Here is a 19029-nt window from a genome sequence, read left to right as displayed (position 1 = left end):
GAGACCTGTTTAAGTAACTTGCCCAACTCCTTGACCTGGTTGCTATCTATTAATTCTTTGGAGCAGCTAGGTGGCACAGTCGAAACAGATGGCCTTATGGTCAGGAAGACTATTCCTTGGAAGTTCAAATCTGGTCTCAGACACTGACTACCTGTATGATTTTGGGCAAGTCACTGAACCCCGTTTGTCTCAGTTCCTCATCTTTATAATGAGCTGGAAAAGGTAATGGGTCATGAAGAGTCAAATAAGACTGAAATGACTGAAGAATTCACACATATTTGGTGATCCCATTTTTAGATTTAAATTAATGTGAGCCCTACTGTAATAATGGACTTGAAAATCCTCTGTATTTACAATATAGGTCCTATCAAAATAAGCTTATGGATTATTTCTGAAAGGGAACAAGGCTAATACCTAGCAAACTAAAACAACTACACAAATAACTACATAATCAGTGCATAGCTGATGTCAAATCAAGAAGCATTTATTAAGTCCTAGGTACAAGGGACAGGGTTCGCGATAAAAACAAATTTAGGGGTAGAGTCAGAGGCTTCAAATACTAGCAAAAAAGATAGTGCCTGACTTCAAGTAGTTTACATTCTAATAGAGGAAAACAAACTGAGGAGGGAGTGCTGATGAAGGTACTTGGCTGGATAGACAAAGTCCAGTAAATCAGGAGTGAAGCCTGAAGTAGCATAGACTTGGCAGTCCTGGGCTTTCTCCTTAAAATGGAGGGTTTGGGAGGAACCAGCCAATCCGAAGGAGAATCTGAAGGGACAGAGGGTACTTCCAATGTGAACAGCTAAGGCATCTCCGTTTTCTCCATGGTTATGCATAGCAAACCAATGTTCCTCCTGCCATCTTTTCTCCACATTCTGGGCCATACTTCAAAAGATCAAAACTGATAAATTTGCTAGTATTGTTCAGTGGAAATTGGGCAACGTGCTACCACTATTGGACCCTTTTTCCTGCCCAACAAATGAGCTAGTCTAGGTTCACTTCTTTTGCTCCTAAATCCACCCTTGTATGTTTTGTTTCTTCAATAGCAGTTCTGCTCACCTGACTTCATTTTACCATGGTTACCACTCTAGGAGCCACCCCACCTCTGGGTCATTATGATCTTTAATGCCATTTCTAGAGTTAAATGTTAGTGTACTCCTTGCATTAATAGTAGATAGAGGATGGGGTTTGGGGCTGGAGAGATTGGAGAAGATGGAGATTTCTATTTATCTGAGAGATTTAACATGAAGCCAAAGATAAAGAGAAGACAACTATGGATGCACAGAATATGGTTTGATCAAAAGAGAACATACTGTAGAGACTGAGAAGGGACACACTGAGAAGGTCTTTGCAACAAAACATCTAAGACATAACATGAGAAAAGAAAAACCCAAAAGAACAGTTGAAAGGGAAGAAAAAATGAGGTGATATGCATAAGGAGAAACATTCATTGGATTGGTTCCATTTTTTAAAAACTCTTCCTAAATCATTAAACTGAATACCTACAAGAAGGCCGACCACTTATTTGCACTGTTAAAGCAGGAAATGGAAGTAAAGATTCCCTTCAATTAACTCTCTGACATTTATGTATAGGAACATCATTACAAGAGGGGGGAATATTTTCAAGTAATTTCACACCTTAATTTGGGGACAGATTTAGGCCAGTGTTCCAGTGAGTCGATTAATTAGGAACCTATTTTACTTCTATCAAAGAAAAAAATATGAATACTGAACTCAGCAGTTTGGGCACAAGTCTGCCAGAATCCATTATATTTTTTATTATTCTATATTCATTTCTAGTTTAGAGATAGGCAAGTCTCTTCATGCCCTCTGCCCCAAGATGATTTGCAGTATCATTTATAGCAGTCTTGAACTGAAAAGACATAAAATACAGAAGTCATTATTCAATTCCTTCTTTGACCACTCCCAAGGACAAGAAGGGCTTCTTTCCTAAAATCAGTATCTTAATCCTTGAATGATAAAGAGGACTATGCCCTCCAAGTGATGGAAGCAATTATGAAGAGGCAATGACCTTATCTAGATGAGTTAGGTTTGATCATTGATCAATTTCCTGGGACTTTAGCCTTTGCTCTTTCTTTTATATATAATCCAATAGAATGGGCCCTGCCTCACCCTAAGTGAGCACCTGCAAAGACCTTGGCCTAAAGGACCCAAGGTCTCCCAGTGCATCCTGGATCATCTCCAGTCATCCTGACAAATATCTGGTCACTGGATTCAGATGGCTCTGGAGAAGTGAGGCTGGTGACCTGCACAGCCCTCCCTCACTCAAAACAAAGTCAAGTGCAGGTCATATCATTTCTCTGACAGCATGGTCTTCTTCAGCAATGAAGCATGAACACAAAAAAATCAAACGGAACAGTCTGGAAAGGGCTTTTAGACTACAGAAATATTATTTCTTAATATTTCCAGCTAAACTAAAGAAAAAAGTTGGTTTCCCTCCATCCCCCATTTGTTGTTACCTTAGGTAAGTCATTAATTGGTAGCTTCTCTGGCACAGAGTAGGCACTTACTGTTTATTGACTGACATATGCAAAACAAGGGAGGTCATCTAAATCTCTGCAGTTCTCTCCAACTCTGAACTTTAAAAAAAAAAGGATGGTTATCTTGCATTAGTAAATTCAGAGCCAGATTAGATACCAAGAGAAAATCTAAAACTGCTAGAAAGCATATTTTATTGGGATCTACCACTGTACTAAGGACTTCAAAATTTAATAGGAGCAAAATCAAATGACTTTTTTTTCCCTTTTGCTCTTGATATCACTAAGAAGAAAATCATTTTTAATCAAGCTGAATCAAATGATGCATTTTAAAAGATAACTTCTGTGATTTCTCCTGAGACCAACACACATTCAGTCCAATTTCTTCTATTTTCCATATGATACAATCATAACTGATGTTCAGAATTACCACAGGCACCACAAATTCCTCAATCATTAAAAAAAATGCTTTAAAGAAACTATTAGGAAGTCTTCATCAAAACAGGAAAGATTACTGACATTTCAGAATTTGAAAAACGAGAAGAAAAAGGATTTTCTCAACCTTCAGTTAACCAGAAAACTAAACCAACCAATAGATCTAACCCCCTTTCCCTGAAATGATTTAATGAATGCTTTCATTATTTTACAGTAAGAGCTCAGCCACTAAAATAAAACTGAATGACAGTATTCTATTTAGGAGAATGTTCAGAAACGGTGCAACTCACTTGCTTTTGTTTTTTGGAATATATCTATTTATTGTGAATTATTTAAAATGGTTTGGTATTAAACCTCTAAGGTTGCTTCTGGCTCTATATCAATAATCCTATGACCCTAAAACTGTTCTTATTTACAAGTCAAATATTTATCAAATAAAATCACTAACACAGAGAAATTGTATTTATTTGTAGCACCAGATTTTTTTTTCAAATCAAGATCAAGAATTCAAAACAACGATATGTATTGCTAATGATGTTATTAAGGCGGAAAGGATCTAAAATTCTTTAATTTAGTACAGTGCAGAATATAAATTGATTCCAGTCAAATATCAGTACTTCCACCTAATATTGGACATTATTATTCTGACCAACACTGGACTCATAAATAAACTATACATACAAGCAAGCTTCCTTTCCTCTACAATGCCAGCCGTCACCGCAGGCTGCATCATGGAATGGAAGAAGTTTCTTTTGTCACTAGTTTAACAACCTTTCTAAAAGTTTGTTCCTCACCTATAAAACAGGGATAATTACTATAACATTTGTATTTACCTCATAGGGTAATTCAGGGGATCAAGTGAGAGAATATCTAGAAAGCACATTGTGAATTGTAAATTATTTTTTAAATGGACTCATAAGCAGAGAATGCTACAAAAAGCAGAAATTTAGAGGAAACCTAATCTCAGGGGCAGACTTTTAGAAAGAACCAGACTATCCCTCTTCCCCCAACCCCATACATTTAATTTCCTCATTGTTTGAAAATCTCATAAAGAGATTCATATGAATCTCATTTTTAAATATATATTCCTTTGGGAAGGTGAAAGAGTATTCAGCCATTCACACATTGGTGTGAATCAGAGTAGATTGCTTTCCTCAACACTCAACTGAGATTAGCTCCAACTAACTAGTGGGAATTGTTTCAGAAAAAGGTAAATAATTTTATACCTTAAAGGGGTCATGATGAACTGAAAATTGAGGAGATGCTCAGCAATTGGGGAATTGACTAAACAAGTTGTGGTATATGATTGTGATAGAATACAACTGTGCCATAATAAATGATGAGCTGGTTAATTTTAGAAAAACATGGGAAGATTTGCATGAAATAATGAAAAGTGAACAGAGCTAAAAGAACTTTGTATATAGTAACAGCAGTATCATTCAAAAAATAATTGTGAACAACCAAGTTATCCTCAGTACTAGAAATACTCAAGTCAACTATAAAGGACCTATTGAAGGAAGATGCTATCCACCTCCAGAGAAAGAACTGAAAAATAAAAGCATGCATAATAAGGTTCTATACATCTACTTGTATATCTGCATCAAATAACAGCTTTCTCTACAGCAGAGTAGGGAAGAAGGGAGGGAGACAGTTTGGAACTTACAGTGTTATCAACAAAAATTTAATTTAAAAAAATGTATACCACAGAGCATTTGGAGAAATGGGATAAGGTGGAATGTGGTACTAGAGTGGGAAGTTTAGGGCAGCATAATAGCACAGGGAGCATAAAGTAAGGATTCAAGGGACAAATTTTTCAACATCAAAACTTTGCTAATTGTGTTGCCTCTTCTAGGATCCATAACTTAGGTTTATTATCATTTTTAACACTGAATCAGCTAGATTATGAACTTTTGTGCACTAACCATTTCTATGGAAATATTTTTATTCAATGATCTGAATTGGCTTACACATGGATATACAATAATACATTTGTAAACTGGGAGCTGCCTGAATTTGCACACCTGAAAATGCAGTATGATAATGTAGGAGCACTAATACTGAATTGAGTCAGATTTGGGCTCAAACTACTACCTAGTATCCTAAGTCTAGAACTGGAAGGCACATCTACACCATCTAAGACCATCTAATCCAACTCAGTATTATAACAGATGAGAAAACCAAGGCCCTGTGAGGCTGACTTGCCCAAAGTTATACCTGTAGTAATTGTCAACAAAGTTGGGATATGAACCCAGGTCCTCTGCTAGATTCAATGTTCTTTCCACTAAGCTGAATATAAATCTGGAACTCCTTGCAGGTTTTCTTCATTTGTAAGATAAATGAGTTGGGCTAGATCTCAAAACATTCCAACTCCAAATCTTATTACTAAAACTACCCTCCACCCTCTACCCTTTCCTCTAAAATTTTTACTTTAAAACTAGTTGAGAGGAAATTTATTGAAGTATCAGCTGGTTGTCAACCTCAGAAACCTTTACTAATATTGTTAGATATTCTTACTCCTATTTACTAAAGTGACAAAATTAGTCAGCAGCTAAGTAGCGATCTTGAACTCATAAAAACACAGCAACTCAAAGTCGACACAAATGAGGTAACTAAGACCATGAGAGAGTAAACCACGTGCCATGTGTCCAAGGCCACAAATCTAAGCAGAAACAAAGCATGGATCTAGATCTCCAAAAATCTTGTTTAGAGATTCAGGTTCTAGAACAGGCCTGCACAACCCACGGCATGCCAAAGGATTTCCTCTCCATACAAAGGAAGTTTTCCTCTACATTTCTTTGCAGGCTGCCCGAAATTATTTGGCAAGCTGTAAGCTGCCATAAACAGCCCACGGACTGCAGTTTGTGCAGACCTGTTCTAGAAGAATAATACTTGAGGCAATACATTATATCTGTATAAAAGGGTCTTGGGAGATACGATTTTTAAGCAATATGGAGGCAATACCTACATTTAGAATGTCCAGTTTCAGCTTGAAGCTTAAGCAACCTGGATTCAAATCTTATTTAGGTGACTTTGGACACGTCATTTGTTTCCTCTTCTACAAAAATGAAGGGGATTGGATTAGATCTCTGACATCCCTTCCAGCTTCAAATCCCAAGACACAGTGTCAGGGACAGCAGGATCAGACAGCTATGTAACTCCACTCAATACTCACATAAACTCTGGTTGATGCATTGAAATAATCCTGTAGCTGGATCAAGAACTAAGAGACAGCTTACTTGAGGAAGAAGGAGCTCAAGGTGACTAGCTCTCCTGTTTCCTCCTTTTCAACATCTTTCACCTCAGAGTACCCAAGCAATAAGGGTTCTTTCAATAGAGTTTTATAGAAATACTTACACATACATTTCAACTGATTTTTCACACAACCCTGTAAGACAGGCAGGGAAGATATAAATCTCATTTTAAAATTTAGGAAACAAGTTAAAAACCATTTAAATGTCTAGTGTACTGTGTGTACTACTGCTAAGGGAAAAGCTGGTAATTGCATGTAGGTCTTCTGACTTCAGATCTGATGTTCAATTTGTTGCCAAATCCATTTTCTTCAGCCAGCCCAAATTCTCATAAAGCCAGAGGGAAAAAAACATAACTAAGTAGAGTGTACTAAGTGGAGACAGCGTGTAGGAAAAAAAAGCATTTTCTTCCAAGAATATGTGGAGAGGCAAAATACATCACAATGGTAAAAGAACCCAAACTATGTTTCTGAAGAACTGAAACTGAAATGACATCTTTTGTTTAAATACAGGAAAGAGTGTCCTCAAATAGCTTTATATAAAAATTACGGTTGAGAAGTCATTTTATCTTTACCTTGCTTTAATGAGAAAGATCTTAGACTAGTAGTTTGCTGCTCTATTACAAATGATTCCCATACACGATGAGAACAGCACTAAGTCATGGACAGAGCATTAAGCCTAGAGTCAAGAAGAACTGGGTTCAAAAGCTGCCTCAGACACTGTGTATCACCCTGGGCAAATCACTTTTATCTCTAGGCAGGCTTCTCATCTGTAAAATGAAGGATTGGACTCTCTAGGCACCAGTATTTTCCCAGTGCTACACCTATGTTCCTATGATCTCTCAGACTGTTTCCATATCTATAATAACACCTACCTCACAGGGTGGTTGTGAGGCTCAAATGAGATAATGTAGGTAAAGTGCTTGCAAACCTTAAAGTGCCATATAAATGTTAGTTTTTATTATTAGAAGAAAATTTAGAAAATATAGCAGGGCCACTTTTAGAAGAGAATAAACATTTATGTGTAAATAAATTCAACAATTTTAAAAACAAAATAAAATGTTTTGCCAATAAATACATAAAACAATTTTCCCTTATAATGCTCAACAAAGTTCTATGAAATGAATCTGTTTTTTCAATCTATCCTATGACTGGTGCTATGATAAGCTAAGAAAGGAAATTATTTTAACTTTGTTTTTTAAAAAAAACAGCAACACAAAATTAGGAATAAAAATTATGGTAATTACCTAGATTTTTAAATATTCTAAAATAATATTTTATTATAGAAGGTATTCCAAGCTATTGATGGAATTTTAAAGAATTTTTAAAGGTGGTCAAATAAATCATATACACTGAAAGAGAAACAAAGTTCATCATTAGAGTCAATTTAACAACTACAAAAAGGCATTATTAATTTCTAAGTAGAAATGCAAGCAATGATGAAGCAAACAAACAATTAGTCTGGCAGCTTTTATGTTGGTCATAAATGCTTGTTGCAGACAAAATGTATTCTGATCAAATGTGCAAAAAAAAGTGCAGCTCTGTCCATATTTACTTGAAATATGTAACAATGAAAATTCTATACTATTTACACACCTAAAATAAAAAAGACTTTTTTCTAATTATTAATTTACATATGCTGCAACTTTGTGTCTTCTTAACTGGATAAATCATGTCCTGCAAAGAGTTCAACAGACTGAAGTAACTCTGATAAGCTATACAAATGTATATGAAGTACATTTAGTTAACACTCTTCTGTCAAATATTATCAACTTAATATTAGTCTTGTTCTTGAATTCTTTTAAAAATCCAATTTTGAAATCAATTGCAATTATTGAATCTGATAAAAGTTGGTAGGCAAGGAAGTATGCACACAAAAAAACTTGCCTCTAAGAGTCACATTCCTATCTCCAGTTGCCATTATCCATCATAACATACCCCTACTTTGAAAATGACTTTTCAAAACAAGGAGTTTCACATATCAAGATACATCTCAAAATAGGAAGGTTATAAGAACTTGGCCTCAAGATGACAAGTGCTTACTATCTGGCCGTAATGGTAAACCAAGTGGACTATACAGCCTGCTGTACAATCTAATTCAATGTATGCAGGGAGGGGAGGAAAATCAGGTTAAGTGGATGAGGAGCAACAAAGTGACAAAAAACCCTCACCACAAGGCAATCAACATCTGGATTTTACCCAATACAGGGGGGAAAATACCTTACAAAAGGAATAAACCAAATGTTAATACCAATTTATTCTTTCATGACTTCTGATATATTTTGATTGCTCATCTCATGGTCAATCATTCATCAAGCATTTTCTGCTTCTAAATGTTTTTTACTTGGGACCATGACTCATGTGAACTGTATCATCTCTCCCCAACAGCTAGCATGGCACTCTGAATAGGGAAGGTGCTTAATAAGTGTTCCCATTGTTGTTTTTCTATGGAATAAAAATTTCCTTTGACCAGCAGTCACAAAAAGTTGATTAAGAAATCAGTGTACCTAATTATTCATTCTGTACAATACACTCCAATTGCAATAGGAATACAAGAATTAAAAATGGTTTTTTTTTACTTCTATGACTTATGTAAGAGTTCTCAAATTAAAACCATTTTAAAAATAAACAGCAAACTGGCAATAATACTACAATTTTCTACATGCGACAGTAAACATTTGGTCAGAATTCTGAGGAAATATTTCCTTGAAAAGTTCTTAAAGCATCTAACCAAGAAGCACCGTCTTCAGTTCAATGACAACAACTCTTCACAAGTTTTCACAAAAATACAGTGACCAGTCTTAAGAAATTTATTTTTGATCAGTTTAATCTCAAAGTATATATAGTAACTGCCTCTTGGGGATAAAGGGTTCCACTTTCCTTTGATCTTGCACCTAACTACAAGCTATGGTCTCAAGCTGTTGCTCCGCCTCAGCTGCCATAGCAGCTGCCTGCAACTGTTCAGTCTCACTCTGGATGGCACTAGTGGGGACCTGTTTCCTTTCACTGTGCATATTGTTCTCATGGCGTTTGAGGTCAGATGCCTTGGCAAATGCCTTTGTACAGGAGCTACAAACAAAAGGCTTTTCCCCTCTGTGTCTTCTTTCATGATCTTTCAGATGGGACTTGTGTTTGAAGGCTTTGTCACACATGTGACATGCAAAAGGTCTCTCATTACTATGAACTCTTTCATGCTTTTTTAAGTCTGGGGCACGGATAAATGATTTTCCACACACTTCACAGCTATACGGTTTATATCCAGTGTGGATTTTCAGGTGTTCTTTCAGGTGGGCCTGTGTGGTGAAGCCTTTGGTACACATTTCACAAACAAACGGCCTGTCTGCGGTATGGAGTTTTTCATGCTTTCTCAAACGGGCTTCATCTGAAAATGTCTTTCCACATGCTTGACAGGCAATCTGTTCCCGGTGACCATAAAGTAAGTACTCAAATTTCATGTCACTGGTGGCTGTTGTCCAACCAGGGGTCTGTTCATCTTTCACTTCACTTATGCCATCATTAAATGTTAAACCTTGAGGAGTCTGGGACCCCAAGTCTTTTGTTTCTGAGGTGTCCATAGATTCTACTTCCTGGCCATAGCAATTTACTTTTCGAACTTCTTCACTCCCCAACTCCTTCAAGATTGCTTCCTGAACCCTAAGTGTAGTAGTGGGTGACTTACCATCCTCCTGACTTGGGGGAGTGCCTTCCACTGTGTCATCAGAAGGACTGTCATCCTGATCTCCAATTTCTTCTACTTCATCATCCTGATTGTCAGTGGAATCTCCAATGGGGCGGTTTATTTTCAAGCAATACTTGTTTTTTGCCTGAGTGTTGTTTTCTTCAGGACTAGATACATCTCGCTTCTGAGAGCAAAGTTTATCTAAAAACCGGATACCAAGAATCTGACCTGATGACATCATCAAGTTTACGTCTTCCTTTTTGACAGAAATCTTTGCAGTATACATGTAGTTTAAAACCTCCTCAAATATGTCAGAACGAAGGAAATCTATCTCTATTACTGATGAACTATCCACCTCCAGCTTCTTGAAAAGCTTTTTGAAGTAGGTACTGCATGCAGCAAGCACACATCTATGTGCCCTAAACTTCACGTCTTCTACCACAATAGCAATATCACAAAATTCTCCTTCCAGACGTTGCTCATTTAATGTTTTCAGAAACAGAGTTTTATGATCATCATCATTATATTTAATGGTTTCAGACATACTGATGAAAAACTCCTACAGAAAAAAGAAAAGCAAAGTCTAACTATTACCAATGAATGAAACAATCCAGGACATGATATAATGAGATAAACTTTAACCAGAGGTTTGTCTTTTTTTTTTTTTAAGCCTAGAAGATCTATTACAATCAATATAAGATACTGTTTTGATAGAGCAAAGAAAGGATAACTAAACCATTTTTTTAAAATTCCAGTTTCCCAATTATTAGGAATTTGGTTAACTATAAAGTAATAAAGTTTACAATAAAGACAAAATTAGAAAGAATTCTAAAATGCTGGGTAGATCTTCTATGAAGAATTTATAGGGAAAACAATTAAGACAAAGAGAGGTCATAAACTACAATGGTAATAGTGCCCATATCATACCTGGGCTTTCCTGAATGCTTTGTTCCACAGTTCACGATGAAGTTAATCCACTATCTTTGGAGCTCGTATCAATGACTGGACAATTGGTCAACTTAGCCTACTCTCTCTACTTGACCCCACTCTAGGCAGCAGATGACCTCAGATCATCTATCTACCAATCTTGGAATTTATAATCCTCTTTTCAAACACTGCCTCTCTCCCACTTTCCTCATCCTTGGAACAAAATTCTATTCCCTGGTGACCTCTCCTCTTTTTGTCTTATATTATTAGAATGTGAGGAGCAGCTAGGTGGCTTGATAGAAAAAGTCCTAGACCTGGAGTCAGGAAGACCCGAGTTCCAATACAGCCTCAGACATTTACTAGCCTGTCTGACTGAGGCAAGTCATTTAACCCTTTCCTCATCTGTAAAATGAGCCGGAAAAGAAAATGACAAACCACTCCAGTACCTTTGCCGAGAAAATCCCAAATGAGTTTGACCTAAAAAAGTCAGATAAATCTGAACACCAAAAATTAGAATTTAAGTTCCTAAAGTCAGGAACTATCTCCTTTTAAAAAAATTTGTATTGCTAGGAGTAGCAAAGTGCTGAGCACTTAATAGACATTTAGCAAATTTTTTAAATTCAATCATTTATTCACTCATTCACTAATAAGGGTATGGATTGAGGCACCTCAGTATATAGAATATTAAAATAACAGATTCAAAGTCTAGGGATGGGATCTCTGGCTTGCTAAAAAAATCACTCCTATTTGTATCTATATAACATCACCGCAGAGCCAGTGGTTGAGCAATTAATACTCACTAATTTTAACTGGGTATTAATTAGGTATTAAATCCATGGACAAAATTAACATTCAAATACACCCAAAAGGGCCATAATTGTGAGGTATTGGCTTCTAGACTAAACAAAATTCTAAGATATTGCTAAAAAGCCTGGGAAGGATAGGAGTCCAAAATAACCCTGGGGCAGACTAAAGGATCACCAGGGAATAGACGAAGGCTGGTGCCTCTTGGGTGTCTGCTGAAACATCCAAAGTCTAGATTAAAAATGTAACTGAAATAGAACAAATATGCCTGACCAAAGTGAAGAATAAGTAATAGATGTTTGTCTTGGTCTTTGTAATTACTACGAAGACTTTTTGATTAAGCTCCATGATTTTTATGTTGTCCCTTGAATTGATTCTCTTCAAAACCATTCTGATTTCCTTTTAATCCCCTCAGAATAAGTATGAGGCAACTATACTTTCAAGCTGAACCAAAAACACATCAATGTATGATCTATATCTGAAACATTTTTTTAAAAGCAAACATCAAATTAATTTATTGAAATTTTACTGAAAAATATTGAATGTCATATTTACCATGAACAATTTAGGCAATTATCTTAATGATTCAAAACACCAAACTCTTCAGATCAGAATAATTCTGATCAGTAATACTCCAAACCTGAAAAAGGAAAAAAAAGTAGAGAATCATCAAGTTCTCAGATTTTTAAACAAAGAATACTGTGATTATGTTTCTTAAGGGAATATATATATATATATATATATATATATATATATATATATATATATATATATACAGACACACACACACACACACACAGCATGCATATAAAATTGATGGATTTAGCCTACTAAGAAATTATTAGGGGAGGGAATGAGGTCTACCCATGTTTAGGAAAGTTTCAAAGGAAAAATAACAATGAGGAAAGAGTATGGAATCACTACAGAAGTACAGGGACTTCAAGAAACTCTAATTCTAAATGGAAAAGGGATACTGTATTAGAGGCAGCAATAGGAACCTCAAGGATACATCTGAGAGAGTTCAAGCCCCAGATTTACTCAGGCAGGTATGGCTGAGTGTTTTAACTAGCATCACCTCCAGTATCAAATATAAATTCTTTTATTTGTTATTCAAAGCCTTTCATAACCTATTCCCCCCTCCTACCTTTACAATCTTCTTAAGCCTTACTACTATATACTATATGCTTAGTACTATATACTACTACTACTACTACCTGCAATAAGACCTTAGCCTAGAAGGGCCAGGGTCCCACATTGCATCCTGGGCCATCTCCAGTCTCCTGATGAATATCAGGCCACTGGACCCAGATGGCTCTGGAAGATAAAGTGAGGCTGGTCACCTTGCACAGCCTTCCCTCACTCAAATCAAAGTCAAGTACAAGTCAGGTCATCATCTTGATGTCATGGTCCTCTTTGAGAACGAAGGAGAAACCCAACAACAACAAGAAGCCTTACTGCCCGGCAAGCTGGATCCAGTGACACTGCCTTTCTGGCTTTTAGCTCCAGGCATTTCTCTGGCTGTCCCCCATGACTTGAATGCTTTCCTTCTTCATCTCAGCCTCCTGCCTTCCCTGAAGTGCTAACTAAAATGCCATGTTCTACAAGAAGCCTTTTCCAACCCCTATTAATTCTAGTGCTACTTTTAATTACTTCCTATTTATACCATATATAACTTCTCTGTGTATGTTTTTATTTGATGTGGTCTCCCTCATTAGACTGTAAGCTCCCTTTGGGTAGGGACTGTCTTTTGCCTCTTTTTGTATCCCCAGCACTTAGCACTGCTTCTGGAACACAGCAAATGCTTAATAAATGTTTGACTGTCACAAAAAATCCCACCCACATCCTTATCATAAAAAAATGACCATCAGATTTTCTGATTCCATGAATCCTTCTCTCACGGGACAAAAATATTCTATTGCTCACCTCACCGTGGGAACAAGCTTCCTGCATTGTAGCTACAGAAGCCTTTCCTAAAGCCAGAGATTTCAGGAAGGGGTATAGGAAAAATGAGAGACTTGGCTTTATTTGCCACAGTAAGCAAAGTACAATCTTTTTTAAGGCGAGGGTGCTTTTTGCCATAGTTCAACTGATATAAAATGTTGATTGGAATCCTCTGGAAGGCACTGCCCTACACAGAGCAGAAAGGGTTAAATAACATTTGGGTAGAATTGAGCTACAAACCATGTAATTCAAGTAAACTGGAATATTCCCACTGACAGAACCTCTACTAGTAACAAGTAGAAAAGGGCCCAGGTCTATAAAAGGGAAAAACATGAAACACTTAAAATTTATCTAACTCATTTCCTCACTAATTTGAATACCCTCTTCCCTGATGAAAAAATATGATCTAATCACCTACACTTCAAACCCTTTCCAGCTTTGAAAACCTATCTAATATCAATGGAAATTGCATTTTGTCTCATTTCCAAAGGAGAAATGTCCCTTTAAAGCAAGACTGCTTAGGCTTGGGTTCTGTGAATCTGAATTAAAAAAAAAAACAAACCAACCCTGATACCAGCATTTCAACACAATTGGTTTTCTTTATAATGGTCTATATATTTAAAAATGTTCGTCTAAGAAGAGGGCCTTAGGCTTCACTAGACTGCAGAAGGAGTTCATAACACAGAAAGGTTAAGAACTTGTGCTTTAAAGGAATCTAAGGCCACCAAAGGCTGGTAACAGAGGGGGGTTAGCAGGGAGGTATTAAATATCATCCTTTCTGAAGCTACTTTCAGCTTAAAATTCTATGACATCGGTGCCCCTTGATTGTTTGTCCCTGCTTAGAGTCCTATCAGTACCTGACAAACCAGACGGCAGATGGGCTTTCCATAAATATGAAAGCACATATATCTTTTAAAATGGAGTAGAAATAACTGGGGCCCGAGCAGCCAGTTAACTCTTAACACAGGCAAGAGGATATAGATGAATTTGTCATCTCTTCATTCAGCTAATTTTGGCAATGTCTGGACTTTGAGGAGGAACACCTTTTTTCTAATCTAAGCTCTGCCATTAACTTGCTGCATAATTTTATTCCACTTCTCTGTAACTGTTTCTTCATTTGTCACAGGTCAGAGTGGGTTGGATTAAATGGACTCTAAGATCCCTTCTGATTCTGAGATGAGAGTTTGACAAAATAATCTTTAGGTTTCCTTCCAGCTCCACATTTTCCAGCTACTCAAATTCTGGGAAATACTTAAAGAATGTGTAATTACTCAGTATTATAGAGTGGAAAGTACAGTGTCTCTGAAATTGGAGAATGTAGTCCCATACCCTACCTCTGCTACTTATCTGTGTGACCCCTGGAGCAAGTTAATCTTCCTGGGTCTACCTTCCAGTCTAGACACAAGATAGCCTCTAATGTCCTTTCCAGCTCTACATCTCATTCAATACCTGGCTCTAGGGCTTTCCACAAGTCACTTAACCACTCTGGGCCTTGGTTTCCTCATCCGTAAAATGAAAAGATTGGAATCAATAACCTCTAAGGTCCCTTCCAACTCTAAATCTATCACCTTATGAAATAATATCCCTTAAGTATTTACAAATATGGTGGCTACAGGTGAGAAGTGACATGGCCTTGCACATAGAGCTAGCCTTGGGGTCAGGGAGTTCAAATGTCAGCTGTAACATAAACTGAACCTGGGGGAGAAAGAGTAAGGCCCCTTCCCCAGTAGTTCTAAGTCTTCCTGGATAAAGGAAGTTCCTCACTCTGTGCACTCTACACAGACGAAATCACAAATACGGTTTTAGAAAATGGCTACAGATACTGAATTGTTTCTTATTGACAAAATCTGCAAATTAATCATTAGTGTTCTAATAAAAGTTCTGAATCCAACGAGCAGGCAACAGAAGGTGTTAGAGAAAAGAAAACAGGACCTCAATTCTAACCCCATCTCTGACACTACAGGTGTGACGTTAGGCACTTAATTTTTTTTCACCTATAAAATTAGAGACTTAGACTAGAAGCCCTTGGCCCTTCCAGTTCCTCTATGATCCTACTAAGATTTTGTGCACTTCTAAAGATGTACAGACCAGCGGTCCTCCAGAACTGGACCGGACAGGAGCATGGGCAAAAGATGTTGCAGAGCTGTGGGGGGAAAGTCTGGTGGTTCCAATTCCTCCCGGTCATGAGAACCGGCAAGTTCTGCCCTTCTGGGGCTGCAGTTCGTAGCTCGGCTCCTTGTGAATGTCCCAACTGTAGTTACACTCACCCACCGAGGGGAGCGGGGGGCTAGGGCAATATCTCAGCTTATAGAGAGCAGGCAGCCCCTGGACCCGACCCTAGGCTCCCCCTCACTCCCCACCCTGCAGCGGCGGGACCTGAAAGGAGGGGACCCCGGGAAGGAGATGCGGGGGGCAAGAGGCCTCAACCACTGACCCCGGTCTGGGTCGAACTTTTTTCCCCTGCAGATCTAGGGACGGGGACAGGGCAGAATTAGGCCGTTTGCATTCGTTTTGAAACAGAAGCCTTTTCCGGCTCACGGAAGAACGTATATCGAGTTCATAACTTCCGCTAAAAAATGTGGCAGAAGTGTTTGATCCGGGGGAGGGGAGGGGTCTCTCCGCACCGCCACGGCCATTGCCCAAGAGCAGAAGCAGCCGACTGCTCCGTGCACCGCGAGGCTGGGCGCGGGGCCGGGGGGCGGCGGCGGCGGAGGGGCAGGCAGAGCCTCCGCCGCGGCGGCAGCGTCAGCCGGGGTGCGCGGGGCCGCCTGCCCGCGAGCCCAGCCGAGAGCTCGCGCCCCGCGCACTCCCCGTCCGGCTCGCGCCGGGTCCCCCCTCCCCCTCTGCGGCCGGGAGGGGGGGTGGGTCGAGGAGCGGTGGCGGCCTCGCGCGCGGCTGGGGAAACAGGCACCCGCCCGCCCGGCTCCGAGCACAGCTCCCTCCGCCGCGGGGGAGGGGCGAGCCGCCCGGCTCAGCCATTCCCGCGGCCGCCTCAGCCTCCCCCAGCCCGGGCGCTACACAGCCTCAAACAAACGAAAGCGGGGTCCGTAAGACCGGGGTGGGGGCGGGATCGGGGCGCCGGCCGCCGGTGTACAGGCCCGCCCGCCCGCGCTTCCTGCCCCGATGTACTGCGGCGGTGCGAGCCGCGGCGGCGGCCATGAACTCTCCCCGAGCGGGACTGGAGCGAGAGCGCGCGCCGGCGCCGCCGCCCGCTCGTCCGCCCCGCTGCAGCCCCGCGAGAGCCGCGCCCGGCCCTGCCAGGGCCCGGGCCCGGAGCCGCGAGCCGCTTGCACATCCCGGGGCGGGCACGCGCTTCAGCCGGGCCGCCCCCGCCGCGGCGCTGCACCCGCCAGCCCGCCGCCCGGCCCCCCATCCGCGTCCCCGCTGCTCTCCCCGCATCCCTCAGCCCCAGGCCCAGCCGCCCAGCCCGCGCTTACCTGCAGCCCAGCACCGCCACGGACCTTTGCCCGTACTCCCCAAACACACAGGCCTGGGCGCGGAGAGGTGGGCTTGGGGCTATTGGGGCGTTTGGATGGGCAGTGTTTTTGGGGGGGATTAGCGTGTTTTTTTGGAGTTGGGGGAGGGTGCGGGGTGGGGGGAGGGGGAAACTGTGCACGTCCGTGGCGATAGCTGTCCTCCTATTCCTGCACGAGCACAGAATGCCGAGCTGGCCGTGAACACCCCCACCACCATCCCCCCGTTCACCTCCCCTCCCCCCCACCTCCCGTGCATGCGCGGTGCGGGCTGGGAGAGGGCGCGCCGCCGCCTTGCGCAGGCACGTAAACCTAAGGAGCTGTTAGCGTTCGGTCGCCAAAGGGTTAAAACCAGGAACTGTACGGCGTCTATAGGCCCCCTCCACTTCCTAGGTCCTCGCCTGCGCACGCGCACGCACGCGCGCCTCTAACTTAGCGGCGCGCCGCGCGCGGGAGGAGGTGGGTGGGGATAACCCGGAAAGGCCGGGGGCGGGGCGGGGCCCGCGAACGAGGAAGGCGCGCGGGTATGAGGAGAGAGGGCTGCAGCTTCTTTTTCCCAGCTAACTCCTGTGGCGGCCATGCGCCCTCTGGTCCCGCGCGGGGCGCCGCTGTCTACCCAGGCCGCGGATTCGCGCGCCCTAGGCCGGCGAAGCGCCGGCGACGCGAGAGAGCAGGCGGCCCCGTGCGTGTGCGTGTGCGTGGAAGCCGCTCCCCGTGCACGCGGGAGGGAGTTCGAGCCCCAGGGGCGCGCGCGCGGTCTGGGGCGCGGGTCTGCGGCTTTAGCCTTTCCGTAGCCGAAGCTCCCGTTTTTCCCCGCCAACCAGGAAGGGCTTTGGCGCCCGTCGCGGTGTCTCCTTCTTCGGGGGAGGAGGGGGCTCTGAGTCGCTGAACCGGCCTGCATCATTTTTTAAAACCAATTCTGCCGTGCGTTTAAGTGATGTTGCAACAAGCGCCCAAAGTACACGCTTGTTTAATTAATGCTGCTGGAGGGATGGAAATCCGAGTCAGGCGTCCGCCGCTGCGGGGCCCGCCCAGAGCATCGCAGAGAGGGGGATGGGAGCGCGGGGTCCCTTTTACCCAAGCAAGCACAGCGGGGGGAGGGGGGATTGCATTGTCCCCCACCCCACTCCCGGGCACGAAAAGGCTCTCAGCTTCCAAAACAGAATAGAAAGTCTTTTCCTGTTAAGTGCTGCTGGTCCAGTACTTCCCTTCTCCCCCAAAGTGTGTCCCAAATGTGCCCTCTGTTCTCTCCCGAGCCATCGTCACGAAGATGCCTCCCTACTCGAGTCCGAAGAGAGAAAGGCTTCAGAGACTGTCAGTGCAGCCCGTACTTAATACAAACCATTCATAAAGCACTTACTGTCTGCCAGGCACTTTACAATGATGATCTTAGTTGATCCTCACACAGGTGCTATGGCTATCCACATTTTACAGGTGGGGGACCTGAGGAAGCTGGGATTGAGTGACCTGCGCAGGGTCACACAGCTGGATTTGAGCTCTGGGTCTGCCTGACTTCAGCACTTTATCCACTTGTCCACTCTGCCAAAAGGGGATTAGTTTATAAGGCCTCGGCTTGGACTCTAGCTACAAGAAGTGACTGGCAAGAGGAAGCTCTCTTGGGTAAAAAGTCTGTCCCTCGCTTCTGCGCGCTTGGGCTGTGTAGAAGTGCAGTCCTGTTTCTGTATGATAGCCCCTTCTTTTCCAGACTAAACACTGTCTGTTTAATAGTCTGAAGTCTCACGTACCTCCTCCAGACCAAGTACAAACTTGTCAGCATCCTTCCTGAAATGTGGCCCCCTGGCCTCAACACAGAATTCCTAATGTTACCTTGCCAGGGCAGAGCTGTGACGCTGTCACTATTATCATACCGGAGGCTGTCTGTTAGTTGAGCCCAAAATCAAAAGCCTGAGCAAAATTAATTTGTCTTTCCTAACACAAGAAATGGATGGAAAATACTCCTGGAGCATTTTTGTAAAAAAGAATAATTGCCCTGGGTTGTTGCTGTTGCTGTCCCTTCTGCATACT

At 41.7% G+C, this 19029-nt stretch overlaps 1 protein-coding gene across 2 annotated transcripts; it reads right to left on the bottom strand.

Annotated features, from left to right (window-relative positions):
* Nucleotides 1-4598: 4598 nt before the first annotated feature.
* ZBTB14 (zinc finger and BTB domain containing 14) lies at nucleotides 4599-17430 on the bottom strand. 2 transcript variants are annotated; one of them, XM_072604296.1, is made up of 3 exons: nucleotides 16969-17430; nucleotides 12146-12230; nucleotides 4599-10418 (listed from the first exon to the last, which is right to left on the bottom strand). In XM_072604296.1, the coding sequence occupies exons 2-3, from the start codon at nucleotides 12146-12148 to the stop codon at nucleotides 9075-9077; spliced, it is 1347 nt and encodes a 448-aa protein (XP_072460397.1). In that variant the 5' UTR covers nucleotides 12149-12230; nucleotides 16969-17430; the 3' UTR covers nucleotides 4599-9074. The 2 variants fall into 2 exon arrangements, with proteins under 2 accessions (XP_072460397.1, XP_072460398.1); XM_072604297.1 differs by lacking the exon at nucleotides 16969-17430 and adding an exon at nucleotides 15620-16218.
* Nucleotides 17431-19029: the final 1599 nt, after the last annotated feature.

Source organism: Notamacropus eugenii, chromosome 4, assembly GCF_028372415.1.
Source record: "Notamacropus eugenii isolate mMacEug1 chromosome 4, mMacEug1.pri_v2, whole genome shotgun sequence".
NCBI lineage: Eukaryota > Metazoa > Chordata > Mammalia > Diprotodontia > Macropodidae > Notamacropus > Notamacropus eugenii.
This window is presented reverse-complemented; position numbering and strand designations above follow the sequence as displayed.